The sequence below is a fragment of the Alexandromys fortis genome, unplaced genomic scaffold (genome assembly GCF_014885135.2).
Source record: "Alexandromys fortis isolate MF-2015 unplaced genomic scaffold, M_Fortis_MF-2015_v1.1 scaffold_78, whole genome shotgun sequence".
NCBI lineage: Eukaryota > Metazoa > Chordata > Mammalia > Rodentia > Cricetidae > Alexandromys > Alexandromys fortis.
The window spans coordinates 5216253-5238043 of NW_026067977.1; the positions used below are offsets into that span (position 1 = coordinate 5216253).

Here is a 21791-nt window from a genome sequence, read left to right on the forward strand (position 1 = left end):
CGCAGCAGGTGACAACTCGTGTTCCGATGTCAGCCCACCAGAGGAGTGTTATGTGACGGAGGTTCATCCTGTCCAGACAAGGTCTGCAGGACCACTGACTCTGGAAACCGTTGCTCACTTTTGTTAAAGCACCTTGGTGTCTCCGCAATACCTGCCCTGTAGTGTGTAATCTCATGTGGTGTGTATATGTAATCTCATGATTACATCTCAATTTTAGGGGCACATATAATCTGTGGAAGATGACTTTCTATTTGGCTGTGTAATTTTTTTTTTTTTTTTGATTTTTGAGACAGGGTTTCTCTGTAGCTTTTGGTTCCTGTCCTGGAACTAGCTCTTGTAGACCAGGCTGGTCTCGAACTCACAGAGATCCGCCTGCCTCTGCCTCCCGCGTGCTGGGATTAAAGGCGTGTGCCACCACCGCCTGGCTTGACTGTGCCCCCAACCCCCAGTCTGGTTATAGTTTTACTCCTGAAACCTTGAAATCCATGTGTTACCATCAGAATGGCTCAACTCCTAATCCTTATCCTAGGAATGTGATTTTTGACCAATGAAAGGTAACTTTTGTATTTTCTTCATTGCCTCAAGGCTCCTGGGAAAAAGAAAGTTTTTAGGCTAGGGGAAGAAGCAGCATGGAGGAGTCAGAAGTAGGACAGGAGAATTAGAGTAGAGTAGAAGCAGAACAATAAAGAGACTGATTCGGAAGAACAAACACGGAGTTTTTCATTCGCCCTCAGACAGCCAGACAAAGAAGCCCTTTTTGCTTGTTGTAGTGTCTGATTCTGAACCCTGAAGAATGTCTTTCTTGGGCTGGACCCCAAAGACTATTGTTAATAAACAAATAAACTTGAAAATGTTTAAACACATAAGTAATGCAACTTCTTACTGAATCTACCTATATTATTGCTTTGTTTTACAGGGAACACTAGATTCTCATTATTTTTTGCAGTGATAGGAAGAGAGCATTTTTAATATAAAAGTTGTCAGCACTATCACAAATTATAAAAATCTTTTACTATTTTTATTAATTTGAATGTCAGGGATTAGATAAAATGATTAATATGATTATCTTTAATAGTTACTCATTTTTAAGAGTCTGATTTCCAATAAGACAACACCAAAACATCTCTTCTTTCATATTCTGACACAGGCCATATAATCATCTTCACAGCATCAGTGACAGTTCTAGTTCCAAGTGTTACCATAGCAACTGCTTTTGGAAAATGGAACTAGTGTCAGCGAGCAGTGACCTGACTCATATCACAGCAGCTTCTCCCTTCACATGCATGTATTCGTTGTAGCAAGATTTTTGCAAATTGGTTTCCTGAAAATGTTTTATTTTTTTTAAAAAATTAAGGTCTTAGTCACTGTTAAGTTTAATAGGATCTCCTATTCAACATATACCCAAAATATAATCAAATCCACTAGCAAATGACAGGATATCCTTATGTGGTCTAGGCTATTTTATTGTTCTGACTTAGAAAAAAAATAATTATTAGATAAACATAACACAGAAATGTCAGTGCTGGTTCTCATCTGAGATGCAACTGGATTTCATAATCATAGTTAGGATCCCTGCTTTAGAAACACAAAGACAAGGTGAACATCTAACGTGCTGAATCCTAACAGCCTGGTCCTCACTACTGTGCTTCCCTGCTCCCTTATGTGCACACTCATCCACCTCACATGGAAAGCTCTTGACAATGACTCAGAATAGGAATTTTAAACGGTCTAACAAAATCTTACCTTTCAATGAAATATGTATGAAAGGCAAAAATGCTTCTTTTCATTCAACAAGAAGGCTTTATAGTTGGAATAAAATTATTATGAAGCAACATAAAATAACTAAGGCATAATTGGGTCAAGACTTTCCATTTCTCAGTTTTACTCTTTTCCTCAACTATTCCCAGATTTTAATTCATTTCTACTTTACCATTTCTAATCTGGAAAAGTCTATGCCCTCAAAACTTAAAAATTATTACTTAAAAAAATGTAAGTCATATCTTCTCTAAAGTCATAAAACTGGGTCCCTGGCAATTTCCGTATTTTCTTAGTATAGCCTTGGTGAAAACCAAGACTTATTTTATGACATTTGAGATGCCTGAGGAGTCTGAAAGCAGGAAGATTTGGTTTATATTACCTAATTTTGAAATTAAGGACTCTCTCTTTCTCTCTGACACACACACACACACACACACACACACACACACACACTTAAAATTTACTACCTTAAAAAGATATATCCCAAAGAAAATTTATACACAGGTCTTAACTCATTTCATAAAGTCAGGGAAACTGCATGTTCAGGGAGAGACAAGAGGATACAGTCGCCCTTACCTCCTGGAGGTGGCTTGCTTTTAGAGGTGAGGATGACAAAACCAAACCCTTCATTTTCTTTTCTCTGTAAGATAACATCATAGGCCTCCTGGGCAGGTCTGGCTGGGAGCTCAGCCCGATTCAGGTGGGGGGATCCGTTCTGTGTGAAGGCTTGAGGGCTGTCATCCTCAGATTGCTTGTCTATAATAAACATTACTGGTTTTAATATATGGAAAATAGTTTGTGCTAGATTAGTATTTTAGTGCTGAGCTACTAAAAGAAAATTTCATTTCTACTACTACAAAGAATAGAAATGTAGCATGTTGCCCCTCTTCCCTGGGAATCTTGGGCATAATCAAAGTACAGGTATAGGCAGCAGGGATATATCTAACTTCCTAAATACTTAAAATATACAATATATATGACCTAATGTTATGTCACTTTTGAGAAAGTTCCTCAAAACATCTATGTGATTAGATAGTTAAAAAGAATTGTTGGGCCAGCCAGTTAGCTCAGTGGGTAAAGGTACTTGTCATCAACATACATACAATAAATAAAGTAAAAAATAAAAAGCTAAGAAAATCAGAATTATTGGAATTGCTTTAGTTCTGTGAAGATTATAAAGTTTTAACAAAAGCAGATGATAGAAGAGACACGGTAAACTTCCTTTTAAAATGAACTGTAATATAATTTAGTCAGCGACTGATCTTCACAGATGTCTGTGGAAATGAAAGCTTCAAGAATGCTGCCCCAAACTGTCTGCTACCTGTACAGGACGCATCTTATATAGGAGTTTTATAATCCAAGTTTCCTGATTGATGGGACCAGCTGAGTTCATCACGCCACCCTGTATATAACAAGCTTGCCTGTGAACGGCAGACTCTCCTGGGTATGAAGTCATATGGAATCCCCTAGCAAGGGCAACTATCCCTTGGTCCTTTTGCTGCTATTCGAGGATATACAAGAACTCGAGAGTGAAATGGATGCTTTAATTGATTTGGAAAAAAAAAAGGAAAGATTTATTTGTGTGCTAATTGGGTCAGTCATCACTAAGAATGTATTCTATTTGTTTAAAACATATTTATAAAGCCTCTTTAGCTTTAAATTTGCTTGGTGTTAAGAATGTTTTTTAGCCAGGCGGTGGTGGTGCACGCCTTTAATCCCAGCACTCGGGAGGCAGAGGCAGGTGGATCTCTGTGAGTTCAAGACCAGCCTGGTCTACAAGAGCTAGTGCCAGGACAGGCTCCAAAGCTACAGAGAAACCCTGTCTCAAAAAACAAAACAACAACAACAAAAAAAATGTTTTTTAGCTGCTGAGTTGGTAAAGTGCTTGGGCCATACTGGGGAGGCAGAGACAGGCAAATCCTTGGGGCTTGCCTGCCTAGTTTATACAGAAAGTTCCAGGCCAATGAAGTACCCTGTCTCAAAAAAAAAAAACAAAAACGGATGCTTTAGGAATAATCAAGGTTGTACTCTCTGTGCACATGTCTCCCCTCCCCCTACAGACATGAGCATATAGACACATTTAAAGAGTATATTTTAGAATCTCAGCATAAAATACCAACACCCCGTAATTACTGAGAAAGCAGAGATGGTGTTCTTTTCCCATTGGAATTCTTTAGCCAAGTCTCTAATAATACAAAATTGCTATAAAACACCATGGCTTTCCCTGTTCTCACTAACTACAGACATGCTCTGACCCTAGCACCATGTGACTCTCCAGTGTGACGCTGTTTACAAAGAGAGCATCCTTCTGTCGTATTGCTGCTCAGACCACGAGCTTAACTTGTCTTCAGCACTAGGTTCAATCCGCAGCACAAAAAAGAGATCAGATGATACTGTTAATTTAATAAGTTAATTAACACTGACCAATACCTACTTGTATACTACTCCTAGGTGGTAAATGGATTAAAATCCATCTCTTCATTAGACTTAATTTCTTGTGCTACTGAACTGTTCTTTTGGGGAAGGATTCACTTACAAAACCCTATCCAGCTGGACATTGTGGCAGAGACAGGCAGATCTCTGTGTAGGCTAGCCTGGTTTATATAGTGAGTTCCAGGCCAGCTAGGGTAAACCTGCTCTCAAAAAAAATATATATTCAATGCTCACAAAGGCATTGATAAGAAACTAAAAGAGCTGTTCAAATTCTACTGTCATGGTTTAGACTCATTCTAGGCCCCTTATTTACTGTCTGTGAAGCTCTTCGTGGGTGACTGTACATGACTAAGTACATCAGAGAGTCGGGGGTCCAAATAAACTAATTTTGATACATCTGATACAAAGTGAGCACCAATAGGTTTTAAATTATATTACACGAAAATTTTTTTACTGCATGTGTGCGTGCACATGCATGTAACTTGTATAAACGGAGGCTGGAGGACAACTTCAAATGCCAGGATCTCTTACTGGCCTGGAGCTCACCAATTAGGCCACACTGGCTCACCAGCAGGCCCAGGGGATCTTCCTGCCTCTGCCTCCCCAGTAATGAGATAACAAATCATGCTGCCATGCTTGCCTTTTTACAGGACTGCTATTTTAAGTACATGCCAACTTACCTGGCTTTTTATGGGGCTATGGGGATCAAATAAACTCAGGTCTTCAAGCTTCTAAGGGCAAGAACTTTACTGAGTTATCTTTCCTGGCCCTAGATCAAAACTTTATAATGAGAAGCACTCCAACTTCCTGTGAATATCTATGACTTTACCATGATCAAGCCTTTTGATATATTTTGGTAGGGGCTATTTTGGTATGCTGAAATAGCAATATATTTATAAAAATAACCTTTAAACTGATATTTCCATTTACAATAATATATTGGTAAAATCAGCTAATATATTATAATATGATAATGATAATATGATAATGTAGTAACTTATTTCTTTGGAAAACTATTTTGGGTTCTGATACCAAATAGGTCAGCATATACACTGCTGAATATTGTAAAACACCCTAATAAAACAGAGCAAGTGGATCCTTAACTTTCCAGTGTTGAAAGAATTTTACACACCTCCACAGAAGATTTTTCTCCTGACAGTCAGTAACACATGGCCATTCCGAGCAGCAGTGGTCATTAAATCCAAGACTTGCTTGTGTGATTTTCCTTTAACAGGAATCCCATCAATGCACATCAATTCATCGGCAGCACGAAGCCGACCATCCTTTTCAGCTGCTCCTAGGGGAATAATGGCCCCAATATATATCTGTAAGACAGCAAAGCATAGGTTGGTCTATGCAATTCAGTAAGATCAGTTGAAAGAGTTTAAGACTTCATCAATGAAAAGTCATATTTCAGAAAAGTAGTATTTTAGAAATTATATATCCTCCAAAGTGGTACTTCAAATACCCACACTGTAAGATATAACTCTAGATCCTCAGGGTTGAGCACAAGGAAGAAAATACAAAGTTGCTTAAGAACTTAAAAAGCACCTCCAAGTTCTCCACCACTACAATCTAACAAAACGCTAAAAGTAATCTAAAAAAAAAAAAAATGCCAAAGAGAAAGTTATTCTACAATTGTTCACAGCAACCAGGGTCATTCTTATGATTCTCCCAAACATACAATGACCAACAATACAATACAAGTTGAGGGTATATAACCAAGAAATAGTTGTTGTTCCTAAAATGCCAGAGGAGGCAGGGAGGATGAGGGTCATTTGCATCTTGTAGAAAGACCCAGTTCATTTTGCTCTTCAGGAGTTAGAATTCTAAAATTTTATGCTATTTATAGACTACTAAAATTTGACATTTAGAAAAGAATAGTTTCTCTCAAGTTACTGAGGATAAATCCTTTAATGTACTAAGTGAACACTGTGACTATCAACAAAACAGAAGGCAATGAAAAACACATATGCTATCAAAGCACAGTATCTGACATTTGCTCTGTGCACAATGGGCTATAAGCATCACGTATCCAAATGAACACTGTCACTGTAAGCTATAAGATCAATTATAACATTTATATGCTATAAATATGTGATGTAGGAGGCTCTTCTGTTTTGTGTTGATTTCATTGGTTAAATGAAGAAACTGCCTTCGCCATTTGATAGGACAGAACATTAGGTAGGAGGGGTAGACAGAACAGGATGCTGGGTAGAAGGCAGTGAGGCAGAAGCCATGGCTCTCCTGCCCAAGATGGACGTAGGCTAGAATCTTGCCGATAAGCCACAGTCATGTGGTGATACACAGATTTATTAGAAATGGGTTAATTAAGATGTGAGAGTTAGTCAAGAAGAGGCTAGAGATAATGGGCCACGATGTTTTAAATGAATACAGTTTCTGTGTAATTATTTCGGGTAAAGCTAGCTGGGCTGCAGGACGCGGCCTGCTCGCCTCATCACTACAAATATGTTTCACTCAAAAACAGAAGCCTTTCATACTTAAAGGACTAAATTTCCAAGAGTTATAATGCAGAACTTTTATATCATATATAACAAATGTAAATGCAAACTCTAGATCATATTACTGCTGCCTTTCAACACTAAGGCAAAATGTAAAACCAAAGCCTACTGTGTTTTCTAAATTAACCCACATAAACAAAATTCTGACTTTAAATGCTTTATAAATATGACCATTATTTCTTCTAGAAAGTCTCTAATGGTAGAGCTAAGGACAAAACAACAGGCAAAGCATTGAGCCTGGTGCGAGCTTTCTACTGAGCATTCTGAAGACCAGCTACTGTGGGGAAGTAGACACTAGATTACATGAGGGTTCTGAGAGAAAGAAAATGCCTTAGACTCTGTCTAACAAAGGCAGAGGTGAATAGTTCAAATAAGCTTTTTCTCTGGCACTAGGAATCAAACTCAGGTCCTCATGCCTGCTAGTCACATGGACGTTTACCACTGACAATTCTAGTTCCAAATAAGCTTTGTGTATTTACAAAGAACAGAAGTAAATTAATTGATGTTATGTTTAGAGCTAAATGCTCAGATTTTAATGTGGTTTTAAACTTATGCCATACCATGTTAACCTAACAGACCACGACAGACATAAAATGTAGTGTTCATATTAATAAAATCATTACAGGGAAAAAATGAGCAAACTTAAGGAGCGAAAAGGAAACAAAATAAAAAATACCACTGCAGTGGTCTGATGAGCAATGCTCCCCACAGGCATTGCTCCCTGAATATGTGGTCCTCAGTGAGGATTCGTCAGCAAAGTTATGGAACCTTTGGAGCAAGTTTTGAGATTTTATATCCATTTCCCATTTCCAGTTTGTTCTCTGCTTCCTGCATGTAGATGGAAATGTGATCTCTCAGCTTCCAGCTCTGGGCCCCTGGCCCATGCTTTCCTGCTATTATAAACTATCCCCTGAGAATGACATGTCAAGTAAATTCTCCCTTCTCAGTTGCTTTGATCGTGGTACTTTACTTATATTCTACCAAATCCCCACTTAAGGATATTGACTAAAGCAGCAAACTGGTCATACCTTTAATCCCCAAAGGGTGGCAACTGCAGGTTGATCTCTGAGGCCAGTTTGGTCTACACAGGGAGTTCTAGATCAGCCAGGCTACATAGTGTGACAATGTCTCAAAAACCCCAAACCCACAGCAAAAACCAAACAAAAACCAAACAAACAAAACTAGGGGCACCAACATCCCAAAGTTTATACTTACAGACTGGTCAGGTCCATCTCCTCCTAGCACCCTGAAGCCAAACCCCGATTCTTGTTTCCGAAGAAAAACATCCAGATCTTTGGTGTTTGGTGCTAAGGAAAGTAAGAATATTTAACTATAATTTATTTTAACTGTATTAAAATAAAATAAAGCCCAATATTTAACAGAAAAATACTATAGAGCAGTCAAAAACTATAATCTCAGACCTATCAGATGCATGAAAATTTATGTGAGAATTTAAGGAAATTAAAATGCTAATCAAAACTGGGTCAAGACCGATTAGGTTAAACATCAAAGTCCTATCCTTTCAGTATTTCTTTGACACTAACTTCTAACATTGTCCAACCAATATTATAATATTAAGTTCAGACTGCCCAGCTGATAGTGCAAATAATAAGTTAACATTTGAGCAAGGTTCTTTAAATCCTTGAAGAAGAGAGCCCCCAAATGCCTTATTTCTACTCTTAAGGGAATAGTTTTGTCTAAGGAAAATATTTCCTTAGGGAACTATTTACTTAGCCTAAATGTATAAAGAAGAAGAGAAACAGGCATGTAATACCTCTTAGCAATCCCATTTTCTAGGTCAGTAAACTAAGGGCCTGAACAACTCACCAGAGGTCTTCCAGTGGCTGGCAGAGCTAAGATTTAAACCCAGCTTGACTCCCCAGGTGCCAGGCTTACCCCCACAATCTTGTCCCCAAGGAGCTGGTAGCATTAATGAGAATATAAAATCAGACAAAATCATTTCATGCCTAAGACTCTGTCTCTGGGAAAATATTAGTTTTATTTATAAGATACATTTATCAAAAAGAAAAAAATACAGAAACTGCCAGGAAACTACACTTAAAAGTAAGGGAAATATGGTGTAGGGTAATTTCCTGGCAATTCTTTGGAAGCAATGTCTTTTGATAAATACTTCCCACTAGCATCATGGAACTTCAGGGTAGAGGTGGTGGCTAAGTGTGGAACATGTGCTCAGTGGGAGTGAGGCGCAAGGTCCTTGCTCCAACTGCCGCAGCAACAACAGCACAATATTAAAAGCCCCTACCAAATAAAGCATTTGGAAGCACATGAGCTGGGCTGGCAGGATGGCTTAGTGGGTCACTTGCTGTGAAGCATGGAGAAGAAGCAGAAGTGGAAAGAATACCAACTCCACAGAGCTGTCCTCTGACCTCCACATCCACATGTGTCTGTGGCATGTATGTATTCATACACACATCACACACACATATACACACAGCAATAAAAAACTAAAAACAAAAAGAGAAATCATGAGTCAAACTCACTGGTTTTATATAGGGGCCCAATGACTCTGAGGGATTTCTACCCATGTTAAGAATGTATCAGACTACAAATAGACAGCCTGATGAAATGGATACTACACGTTGCTGTATTAATTTAAATTATTGCTTTGCTATGCTTATACATGGTCTGGTTCTCACTTTTCTGAACATGGCCAACAGCTATCAAGAAAAAGATGTTCAACTAGCTCTATGAGCATGAAGCCAGTTACATACTATTTCCATTTATGTATTCCTTTTACAATGCAGATACAGTTCTATTTCTTTTTTTATATTTTTTTATTCAAAAAATTTATTTTCATTTTACATGCCAACCCTAGCTCCCCCTCCCTCCATTGCTGCCGCACCCCCCCAAGTCCTCTCCTTCCCATCTTCCATCCACTCCTCAGAGGGGGAAGGCCTTCCTTGAGGAGTCAACGAAGTCTGGGATATCATCTTGAGGCAAATCCAATACCCGCCCCAATATCAAGGCTGAGCAAGGTATCCCACCATCGGGAATGGGCTCCAAAAAGCCAGTTCCAGCACCTGGGATAGGAACTGGTGCGGCTGCCAGGGCCACCCCCAAAAGATCAAGACACATAACAGATCTATTTCTTAAAAACAAATTAAGTTTTCAAAAATCAAACCTAGATAAAACTGAAATTTTACATCAGAAAAAATTATCATTAGTGATTAAATTAGTATAAAAGGCGACTTTTGTTGTGTTTTCTTTTTGTTTCTTGGGACAGGGTTTCTCTGTGTAGCTCTAGCTGTCCTAGAACTCACTCTGTAGACCAGGCTGGCCTCAACCTCACAGAGATCTGCCTGCCTCTGCCTCCTGAGTGCTGGGATTAAAGGTTACCTGTAGATACCTTTTTGTTTGTTTGTTTGTTTGTTTGTTTGTTTGAGACAAAGTTTCTCTGTATAATAGCCCTGGCTGTCCTGAAACTAGCTCTGTAATCCAGGCTGGCCTCTACCTCCTGAGTGCTGGGATTAAAGGCATACACCACCACTGCCCGGCTCCCTGGTGATGCTTTTAAACTGTATACTTCTCCTCTCAATTGACTCCTTTAACAAGTCCGTGTGGTTTCCTCTTTCTAGTTCATACCAATCTACTCTGATCGACCTGCATCCTCTAGCCAGAAAGATCTAACATACAAACCCAGCACCATTTTCCCTACAGAACATATATTCTGTGTTCTCTTTTACACACGCAGTTCCAGCTTCCTCATCTGCTGTTCACAATCTGTGCTCCTCTCTTCCTCTGGCTTCTTTGCCAATCACAGCCACACTGCATTTCCTGAGGAACACAAGCTAAGGAAGACAACACACAAGTGTGTTCCTCCGTTTGTCTTAACATCGCCTCATCCTTGATGGCTTACAATTGCTTCCCTTAGTAAGCTTGACTTGGTATTTCCTACCCTTCATGCTGAGGAATTGAGTATTTCCTCCTCTGCATCCCAGTTTCTCCAGTTTCTCTTTCTATCACTGTACTGTGAGGCCATGTGTCCTAACTCTGACGCATTCGCCTCTGGTTCCATCCAGCACACTTCCGCTGTGCTGCTACACTTCACCATATGGACTTATTTCATCATGTGCTTCTCTGCTCCATTTAGATTAACAGCATTTCTGGGTGCAGGTTCCTATTTTTCTCACTACTGCAATTTGTTTAACATGGTATAAGTTGTCCATGTACAAAGTGAACAGCTTGTACTTTATTAATTCATGATTTTGAAAAACAGAAAGAATACTGAATGTACGTGGAAAGAAAGCTCAGCATGACATAAAATGGGAATGAGGGATAGTTTCTCAATGTGCTTGTGAAGAATAGCAGAGCACCATTTTGAAACAATTCAGACTGATCTTGTTGCATGCTTCCTTGAAATACCCCCAATTACTTACGTTTATCTTCATATAAAGTCTTAGATTTCAGGTAGACCTCAGAAGGATCCAATTTCGGGGATCCTGACCTGATAATGCTGGGTGGAAAAGGCATAGGCTGGGGAATAGGTTCATTTATGGCCTCCAAACTTCCTGAATTTTCCTTTGTATCAGTTTTCTAAAATAAAAAAAAAGGCCTTACTTAGAATTTTAAAAATAAGATGGTTATTTCATAAAACTGTGTTGTAAACTGGACATTTTGTACAGATGGCAAAAGTCCCAGAAGACTGATTGTGTATCCATGAGTTCACGGGTTAAAACATATTTAACTTATATAAGAGTTATTTATCTCACTCTTAAGCCCCAGTGGCCTGAAATATACTATATGTGCTCTCGCTCACAGACTATGAATGCATGCTCCCTGCCTCTGCCTCCCTGATCGAAAGACCTCCACAGGAGCAGGAACAAGGGAGCAACTGCTGAGGGAGCAAGCCTGAGCCAAGGATCTTTGTGGAACTGGGCATGAGTCAAAGACCTCCGAGGGAGCAAGCCTGAGCCAGAGATCTCTGCAGGACCAGGCCCAAGCCAGGGACCTCCATGGGAGCAGGTGCTAGCTAGGGACATCTGTAGAAACAGGCCTGAGCTAGCAAATTCCACCAAAGCAGGTCTGAGCCAGCAACCTTTGTGGGAGCAGGTACAAGGGAGTGACCACCTAGGGAGCAGGCCTAAACCAGAGACCTCTGCAGGACTGGAACAAGTAAGGGACCTCCTAAGGAGCAGACCCCAGTCAGTGACCACCCACTGGAGCAGGTCCAAGCCAGCAACCCCCACTGGAGCAGGCCTGAGCCAACAACCTCTACCGGAGCAGCCCCAAGCAAGCAACCTCCATGTTAGCAGGCCCAAATGACCTTGGGGATTGCAGAGTATCCCAGAAAGCACCAGTGGCCTCCGGGAACACCGAGTAACCTCTGGGGTAACTGGAATCATGACCCTGACTACTCCACGAGGAACAACCATTTGAGCCATGGATCGATTGGCACCTGGAAGACTGATCACCAGAGACACAGCCCCAACTACACCAATCAGAGGAAAAGAAGGATAAACAAGATTAGAACACAATGAACACCACAAAGAGCAATATGACACCAACAAAAACTAGTGGTCCTCCAACAGCAAGATATAGATGAAACAGAAGAAAATGACCTAAAAAATAATGTTTGAGGCCCTTAAAGAGGAAATGAAAATTTCACTCAAAGAAATGGAGGGAAAGACAAACAAAAAATTGGAAGAAATCAACAAATCCCTTAAAGAAAACCAAGAAAAAGCAATCAAACAGATGAAAGAAATGATTCAATACTTAAAAACTGGAATAGAGACAATAAAGAAAACACAAACCAAGGAAATTCTGGAAATGGAAATTATGAGAAAATGATCAGAAACCAAAAATACAAGCATAAACAGCAGAATGCAAGAAATGGAAGAGAGGATCTTTTTTTTGTTTTTGTTTTTGTTTTTCAAGTCAGGGTTTCTCTGTGGTTTTGGAGCCTGTCCTGGAACTAGCTCAGTAGACCAGGCTGGTCTGGTCTCGAACTCGAACTCACAGAGATCCGCCTGCCTCTGCCTCCCGAGTGCTGGGATTAAAGGCGTGCACCACCTGGCGGAAGAGAGGATCTTAAGCACTGAAGGAAGATACAAGAGAAATAGACTCATCGGTCAAAGAAAACATTAAACTAACAAAAGCTTAACAGAATATATCCAGGAAATATGGGACACCATAAAGAGACCAAACCTAACAATAATAGTTATAGAAGGAAAAGTCCAACTCAAAAGGACAGAAAATATATTCAACAAAAATCATAGAAGAAAACTTTCTGAATCTAAAGAAAGATATGCCTATGAAGGTACAAGAAGCTTACAGAAACCAGACTGGATCAAAAAAAAAGTTCCCTTGTTACACAATAATAAAAACACTAAACATACAGATTAAAGAAAGAATATTAGACCTGCAAAGGTAAAATGCCAAGTAACATTTAAAGGCAGACCTATCAGAATTACACCTGACTTCTCAATGGAAACAACAAAAGCCTGAAGGTCAAGTGTTATGCAGACATTAAGAGACCACGGATGCCATTCCAGACTACTATACCCAGCAAAACTTTCAATCATCATAGACAGATAAACAAGATAATCCATGACAGAACCAGATTAAACCAATACCTGGCAACCAACCCAGCACTACACAATGTACTAGAAGGAAAACTCCAACCACATTCACACAGAGATAATAGATGATTTCACAGCAGCAAATCCCAAAAAAGGGAAAAACATACACAATAACATCATCACCACCACTAAAACCTAAAATACCAGGAGCTAGCAATCATTGGTCATTAATATCTCTTAATATAAATGGACTTAACTCACCTACAAAAAGATACAGGTTAACAGAGTGGATATGAAAACAGAATCCATCCTTCTGCTGTATACAAGAAATACACCTCAACCTCAAAAGCAGGCATTGCCTCAGAGTAAAGGGTTAGGAAAATTTTTTTCCAAACAAATGGACCTTAGAAACAAGTTGGTGTAGCAATCCTAATATCTAACTAATTAGACTTCAAACTGAAATCAATCAAAAGAGACAAAGAAAGGCATTTTATATTAGTCATAGGAAAAAAAATCCATCAAGAGGAAATCTCAATACTGAACATCTATGCCACCCAAACAAGGGCACCCTCATATGTAAAAGAAACACTTCTAAAGTTTAAATCACACTAATAGTGAGAGACTGCAACACCCCATTCTCAACACTGGACAGGTCTGCCAGACAGAAACTTAACAGACAAATAAGGGATGTTATGAATCAAATGGACAGATGTTATGAATCAAATGGACCTAACAGACATCTATAGACATTCCATGCAAACATAAAAGAATATTCCTTCTTCTCAGCACCTAATGGAACCTTCTCATTACCATATGAGGGTGTACAGATGTGTGTGAGGGTGTACAGATAGAGGTCAGAGGAGAACGTTCAGAAGTCAGTTCTCTCCTTCCCTGTAGGTTCTTGGAACTAACTGGGGTGGTTAGGCTAGCAGAGCAAGAACCTTTAATCACAGATCTATCTCACTGGCTACAAAGTGATTTCTTCTAACAATTATAAATAAAAAATTCAACAAATAACTAAAAAAAGAGTTTGAGATCAGTTCTGTATCCTAAAATTTGTTGAGAAGAAGATCCACACCACCTAGTATGCAGGGCTAACAGTATTGCTCACTGATGTAGATGCAGTGAGATAGCAGGAAGGTGATAGAGCTGTTGTGGAAACTTCTTCAGCCAATAGCATTTAAGATACCAGCCCAATTTGGGCATTGTTTTATGTACTATAAATGCAGATGAAAAGCATGCATGGCCATTGTTGCTGCTGGATTCGGTTCCAGGTTCCAATAGCCTCACGGTTCGTGACTGCCTGCAAGATCTGGGATCCCTTACCTTATGCCCAACTCAAACTTTCTCCTTAGGTGGATGTGCTGCTCTTAGGTAATTAACTAAATGTGTTAGTAATTCTAAGTTTCAGGTAATTCAGGTACTGATCTAGGACCTCCCTTACTGCTGCAGCTGTGACACCTGCTGGCCAATCTTGATTATAAAACTTACAACAATTTTCTGAAAATTATAAGAGTTAAGATAATTTGATTAATAAATAAATTTGAAAATTGTAAGCCAACCAAGATAATGGCAGACAATATCACCATCCAGGAATTTAACAACCTTTTTGTTTCTACTATGGATGGATTTCTGCAAGAGCTACATGGACCTACTTGGTACATATATTTTTTGTGGCCATGGAGGCTACTAGTTTTGTTCTTCATATTATATCCTTAAAGAAATGGTTTTATAGACTGGCTGAACATAGTGGACAATGAGGACTACTGAGAACTCAAGAACAATGGCAATGGGTTTTTGATCCTACTGCACGTACTGGCTTTCGGGGAGCCTAGGCAGTTTGGATGCTCACCTTACTAGACCTGGATGGAGGTGGGTGGTCCTTGGACTTCCCACAGGGCAAGAAACCCTGACTGCTCTTCGAGCTGATGAGGGAGGGGGACTTGATCAGGGGAGGGAAATGGGAGGCGGTGGCGGGGAGGAGGCAGAAATCTTAAATAAATAAATAAAAAAGGAAAAAAAAAGAACATATAACAGACTCAAGAATGAGAAACTTTTAGAAATGATGCAGTCTTTACAGACTAGTAATGAGAAGTTAGGTGAAAGGATGCATACTATTGAAAATGATAACCTTAATTTGACAGACAAAGTTCAATCCATGGTCAATGGGTTATGAAACCTTGCAAAATGGTACTGAGAAATTATCTGAAAGGATTCATAGTGTTGAAATTGAAAATAAAAATTTATTAAAAAGTTATAGGATAGCAGATAGAACATCCCTCCAGGAAGGCAATCTACATGCCATCCATATAATCTCTAAAAATGAGAAGCTATCATTAATGAGAAAGTTTAAAACCCTGGAATCACATGTGCAGAATGAGAACCAGAAATTAATTGATATGATGCAAACATTAGAAATATTCACAGGTCAAGAGATTCAGGCTTTACAAAAGACAGTGATAAAAAAAATTCAATCGGTTGAGGAACTTGTCAGAACTGATACTCAAGGAGAGGAAGTATAGGCAGAGGATTTAACACTGTCAGTATCTCTCAAGAGTCAAAGATGACTTAACAAAGAGTTTCAGCTACTTATCCTGTTATTATATCTGAAAAGCCAGCAAATACTGAATACCCAAATGGATATACAGAATGTAAATGGGAACCCATATGTATGAAAGATCTAAAAGATCATATGCAAGCAGTTGTATCTTAAGGCATGCACTCAACATTTGTTAGAGAGTTGGTAAAGACATGGGCTTTAAGCACAGGGTTACTCCACATGGTTGGCTTCAATTAGTCTGTGTGGTGCTAGAAGATGGCCACAGTTATAGTGGAAGTGCTACTAGAGAGAGAGGCTAAAGCCCTGGAACATCAAGGTAGAGTAATAGGATTTGAGGCTTCCCAATATCAAATTCTTCGTGAGGGCCATTATGCCGATCCACAGATTCAAGCTATTTACAATGAACACATCTCATCCCTATGCCATACAGTAGCCTTGAACGCTTGAGATAGAACTCAAGAATAAAAAAGAAGAATTGAATCATATACTAAGGTCATATAAGGTCCAACAGAACCCTTTAATGACTTTTTACAAAGATTCACTAAAGCTGTACAAATAGGGGTAACAGATCCAGAAGTTAGATGAGTACTCACTGAATCTCTGGCTTTTGAAAATGCCAACTTAGAATGCAAAAAGATACTTGGGACTTTAAAGGTCAGATCAACACCAGTGGATGAATGGATCCTGAACACATCCAATGTAGAACCATTTCACAATAATAGTGAGGCTTGGGTAGGAGAAGCAATTTTTAAAGGTATGAAGAGACATCAAAATACAAAATGTTTTACTTGTGGTAGAACAGGACATCTTGTAGACAAAGCATTCCTACAAATAATGTTTCTTCCAGTAAGAACAAAAATAGAAGGTCTCAAACTTCAGGATTATGTAGTAGAGCAAAGGTCGACACTGGACCAATAAATGTAGATTAAGAAGAGACAAACAAGGCAATCCATTACCATCAGGAAATTCCTAAGGGGAGTCACTGTGGAAGACATGCCTATCCAGGAAAATTAGAAAACCCAGTGCCTGTTGTAAAAAACCATGCTGCTCTAAATGACAGAATAAACATGGAGGATGAATCAAAAATTCAAGTAGAAAATAGGAAGAGTATATTTTGGCAGACTTCTATAAATGACCAAAGACCAAAGCTTCTCAGCTGTGTAATTATAATTGAAGGATTATTGGACATGGGTACAGACGTTAATTATTAATACTCCAGAATCTTAGAATCTGAGTTGGTCTCTTTAGGAGGCAGAAGATCAATTCCTATAGGACAGGCAGTTATAGAAAGATCAAATTAAATTATAAAGGATATGTTAAACAAACTAAAACAGATGAAAAATACACCCAGAAATAGACTGCAAATGCTTTATTAACCTTGAATTTTCTTAATGCTAATGAGAAAGAAATATAGGCAGCAGAAAGACACTGATAATAGAAAAACTTCTGAATTAAATCAGCGGGTGTGTATCAAGGATGTATTGACCTCAGAATGGAAAGCAGAAGATGTGCTTTGTTGAGAAAGGGTTTTGGCTCTTCTTTTCACAGGAGAAAAGCTATGGATACAATCAAAATTAATCAAGATTTGGTTTGAAATGAAGAAACCTCTTGATAAAAGAGAAATGACAGCTTATCCACATAGATGACAATCCACAGGTTGTAAGGAAACCTCATTAGGGTTGGGGCATGGTTCTGTTCTTGTCTTTACAGGAAAATACCCATTTTTGAAAAGTCAAGAGAACACAAGAGAACATGGACATCTAGATGCTTAAAGAAGAAAAGATAGCTATCAAAAAAGAATCATAAAGAGAAATCTGACTGATGATACCAATATCCTCTGCAGGGTAAGATCTTATTGACAAACATATAATATTAGTCGTCATTTATTAAAAATAAAAGCTGGCTTTGGAGTTGCACAATGGTTATCCTTCTCTAAATCCAATTCAAAGTTTCTGTCTATATCAGGGGTATATACATAGACAGGTGTAGAATAGAAGGAAGATAAAATCTAGGGAATACTACTATTAAAATTCTGCTTTCACTTCTTCCCGTAGCTATTTTTATCTCTATGGTACATTTAGTTGAATATTATGTCTATATGAATAACTTTTAAGTTTTCCACAATGAACAATAAATTTTCCTGCAGCAATCTTTGAAGTCTCAGGAAGAATAAGGGGCCCCACAACAACGATTCCACCTGGTTGATATGATGCCATTATGCGGATAGCAGCACTAAAATCAGTTTTGGATTACAAACTACTCAAGGTGATTCCAAGTTGGCTAGCTGACATGGTGCACCTTCTTACAACATTCTGCCCAGAACTTAAAATAAGAATTTCAGAAAAACCCTATCTACTCAGAGACTATCTGCAATTATAGTGGACTGTAATCTTGAAACTTAACCATCATTTTAGTTTTTATAGAATCTCATAGAAATAACATCGCCCCCATAACAGGGGTAAGTAATTACAGAAGACAACACCCCCTCTCCCAACAAAGTTTGTCATCAGGGTTAGGGACATCTACTAGGGGTTTGCTTTAAGTGGTATAGAGCTAGGGGTGGAAATGAAGTAGGCTCAGGGATCTCTTTTGAAAAAAAAAAAGGAAAATAGATAAGATGGGATAATGTGAGCTATTACTTATGGAAATTTACATTGATATAAATTCTTGCATATTGATATAAATTCAAATTATATTTGTTATATTGAACATGCTTCTATTTCTGTTTACAATATTGGTACACCTATGCAAAGTTATTTTGTCTTATTGTATGTATACATGTTTCTACCTCTGCTTAATATATTGATGCAATTTAGGATATATTTATCATATTGCACTGTATATTTCTACCTCTGATTAAGATACACACACACACACAGAGTTTACATTTTGAAGTTATTGTCCTCATTTGCTACACATTTCTTTAAAGATTATTTAATTTGTTAATACGAAGCCTTAGTTTTAAGGTATAAAGGTATTAAAAATTATAGGTCAATAGTCATTCATGTTTGTCATACATATAGTTAGACTAGTCAGGTTCTTTAGATGTACAGAGATTGTATTCTGCATAAATAGATAATCTTCAAACACTTCAAAAAACTGTAGAATATGGTATTTAAGTAACTTAGGATTCTGTTGATGTGAGACACAATTGTTCTTGGCAGCACTGACCTATTTCCGAGAGAATGTTAGGCACTGAAGACATGTTAGGCCACTCGGAACTTTTTTTCTTCTTGGCAAAACTGGACTTGACTACTCACAAAATGCATGGTGTCCAAACTACACAAGCAGGATACAAGCAAGAAGACTGCCAAACCTTGCCAAGACAGGGTAAGACGGTTTTTCAAATTTTCCTTCCTCTGAAGATGGTCTGCAGATATTCTAGGCCTTAGGGAAAGTTAGTTGCCTCAACATTGCAAATGAGACTTTGGGTGGTTGTCCAGGTAGCCAGTTGCCTGTGTCATTTCTCGAAACTTTTGAAAGTTGCCTGATTGCATTTCCTGTTTACTCAGGTAATATTATTTCCCTTCTCAGGTTTTTGATGGGGTTGAAGATTAGATAGTCATAGTTACTTTCCTCTCATGACTTAGCCAAGCCATTTTTAATATAAGACTTATACTCTTTAGGATAACTATTGAAACATTTTGCATAATTTCTTTTTTATGTTGTTCATGCTGATTGCAACTCTAATTTTTATGTAATTTTTGCCTCTTCTTTTTCCTGGAAAATAATTGATATTTGTCCTTATTGTATATAGTTTTTTATTAGGCTTAGAACAAGAGGAAGGTGTTGTGGGAACTCCTTCAGTCAATAGCCTTTAAGAAATTAGTTCACTTTGGGCATGGTCTCATGAACTATAAATGTAGATGAAAAGCGTGAGAACAGGCCTCTTTGCTGCTAAATTCAGTTCCAGTTCCCAATGCACCCAGAGGACTGTGGATTGCTATCTTTACTGTGAATTTATCCCCAAATAATTGTGAAATTCTGTGGTACAACAACAAATCAAAGTTATCTCTCCTACATCCTCTAGGATTATGTTAGCATCACCATAGGTCACCAGAGCCTTCCACCATCAACACTGCATAGTTGCAGGGGAACCCATTATGAAATGGATATAGAGCTAAAAGTGATTGCTATAGGAAGGGGAGAAATGTAGAAAAATACAGTGTACTCTTAACTAATTGGACAAGACTTCTGTTCATACTGGAATTAATGGTAGAGAGAGTCCATTAAAAAAATAGATTCTAAATGACGCCCCTTCTTCCTATGCTTTGATCCATTCAACAGCAACTTTGCAGACTTGGTGTGTTGGAAGCAATCAACCTATTTCATACCACGTGGTCTTTCCTACAGAAACCTATGTCTTTTCATAGAAACCATCTTTCTATTTCAAGTTGGCCAAACCATTAACTAAGCTGAGATCTTAAATATAATTGTCTTTATACCCACGTAAATACCCACAAATGTGTGTTATGCCTAGTATAGTTTCTTTCACAATAATAGCACTTGGCACTACCATTTTAAATGTCTATTTTCTCCATATCGATCTTTAAATAGGTTTCTCAGTTCTTCAAATAAGTAATAAATAAGACACAGTTTCAAATCTAATAGTCTTATCATTTGATATAAGAAGATTTAGCTCAAAAGTTTTGCTTAGTCTTAAATGTGAGATCATTTAAATCTGGGTATTTACCGTCTCCATGAAAATATAATCAGCTACTATTTTTTTCCTTGGGCACCAACAAGATGTACCAATAGTTTGCCAGCTGTCCTAACATTTAGCTTCTTCTTCCCTGGCTCATCTGGAAAAAAAAAAAAACCTAAAAGGATGTTTACTCAAGCTCTTCAGTGGCCAACTTTACAATCTTGTGAGTGGAACTGTTGGTAATCTGGGCCTCCAGTGTTCTCTATCAGCCAGCCTTAACCAACACAGTATACCTCTCACAGGGAGTTTTCTACCAACTCCTTGGAGTTTCTGATCTAAGCCTAGGGCAGCAAGCCTCTCTTTGACTTCTCACAGTTATTCTCAAAGCAAGAAGCTGCTCTTCCAGAGGGGAATGAAGCACCTCTTTCAGCATGTGGGGAAAGCACTGGAGGATCACCATAGTACTTACCATTTTGGCGGTTTTAGTTGGTGAACGAGGACCTAAAATTAAAAAAATAACCAAAATTCAGAAACAGAGGAAACACTCCTAGACCATAAACATTAATAATGTCTATGATAAAATTTCAATTTCAGTAGCCTAATAATAAACTCTATCTAGTATCAGCTATGCATCAGGCATTAAACATCTATTATCTCCAACACTCTAACCTTCCTGATAGTTAAGGTTCCTTAAATCACAGAAACAGTAGTGAGCAGAGAGGCAGAAAACTGGTATCAATTCACCAAATATCAAAACTTGGTCTCTGTTATATTTGTTTAAAAAAAACCTCTCAAGTATTCACAAAGATATTTCTTTTAAAGATCTATTTGCATTTGTGTGTGTATGTGTGTGTGTGTGTGTGTTTGTGTATACTAGCTGGTTATCTGTTTTAATATTTGGCTACTTTTTACCTGGATCCTCTGAAACAAATTAAATGGATGTTTGCAAAAGTTTTTCAATTGTCTGCTTTATGACGTGAAAGATAGGACAGTTAGAAATGTACACACATGGTGACCAGAAGAGGGCACTGGATTCCTCCTCTATGTATTCCTTCTATACACTCCATCTACTCCTCTGAGGCAGAAGCAAGGTCTCTGCCTGAACCTAGGGCTCACATTTTCTTGGGTAGGCTAGAAGTCTCCATGCACTTCTGAGCTAAGGTGACAGGCATGCAAAGATTGTCTGGCTTGTTATATAGATGCTGGTACTGAACTCTACTGATCCAATTTCTCAGCCCCATCATAAAGATGGTTTGTTTCCCCCCCCCCTGACTCTGAGCATACTGTACTATATAACCTGGAAAAGATACCAAAATGGGTTAAAAAAAAAAAAA

At 38.4% G+C, this 21791-nt stretch overlaps 1 protein-coding gene across 2 annotated transcripts in view; it reads right to left on the reverse strand.

Moving 5' to 3' along the window:
* The window catches only part of Magi3 (membrane associated guanylate kinase, WW and PDZ domain containing 3), a 206975-nt gene that overhangs the window by 23278 nt on the left and 161906 nt on the right, over window positions 1-21791 (reverse strand). For both annotated transcript variants that reach the window (XM_050157476.1, XM_050157477.1), the window contains exons 11-15: window positions 20927-20958; window positions 11111-11267; window positions 7929-8020; window positions 5324-5516; window positions 2335-2514 (exon numbers count right to left, since the gene is read on the reverse strand). In XM_050157476.1, coding sequence (XP_050013433.1) covers window positions 2335-2514; window positions 5324-5516; window positions 7929-8020; window positions 11111-11267; window positions 20927-20958 — 654 coding nt within the window. The remainder of the gene's footprint in view (window positions 1-2334; window positions 2515-5323; window positions 5517-7928; window positions 8021-11110; window positions 11268-20926; window positions 20959-21791) is intronic.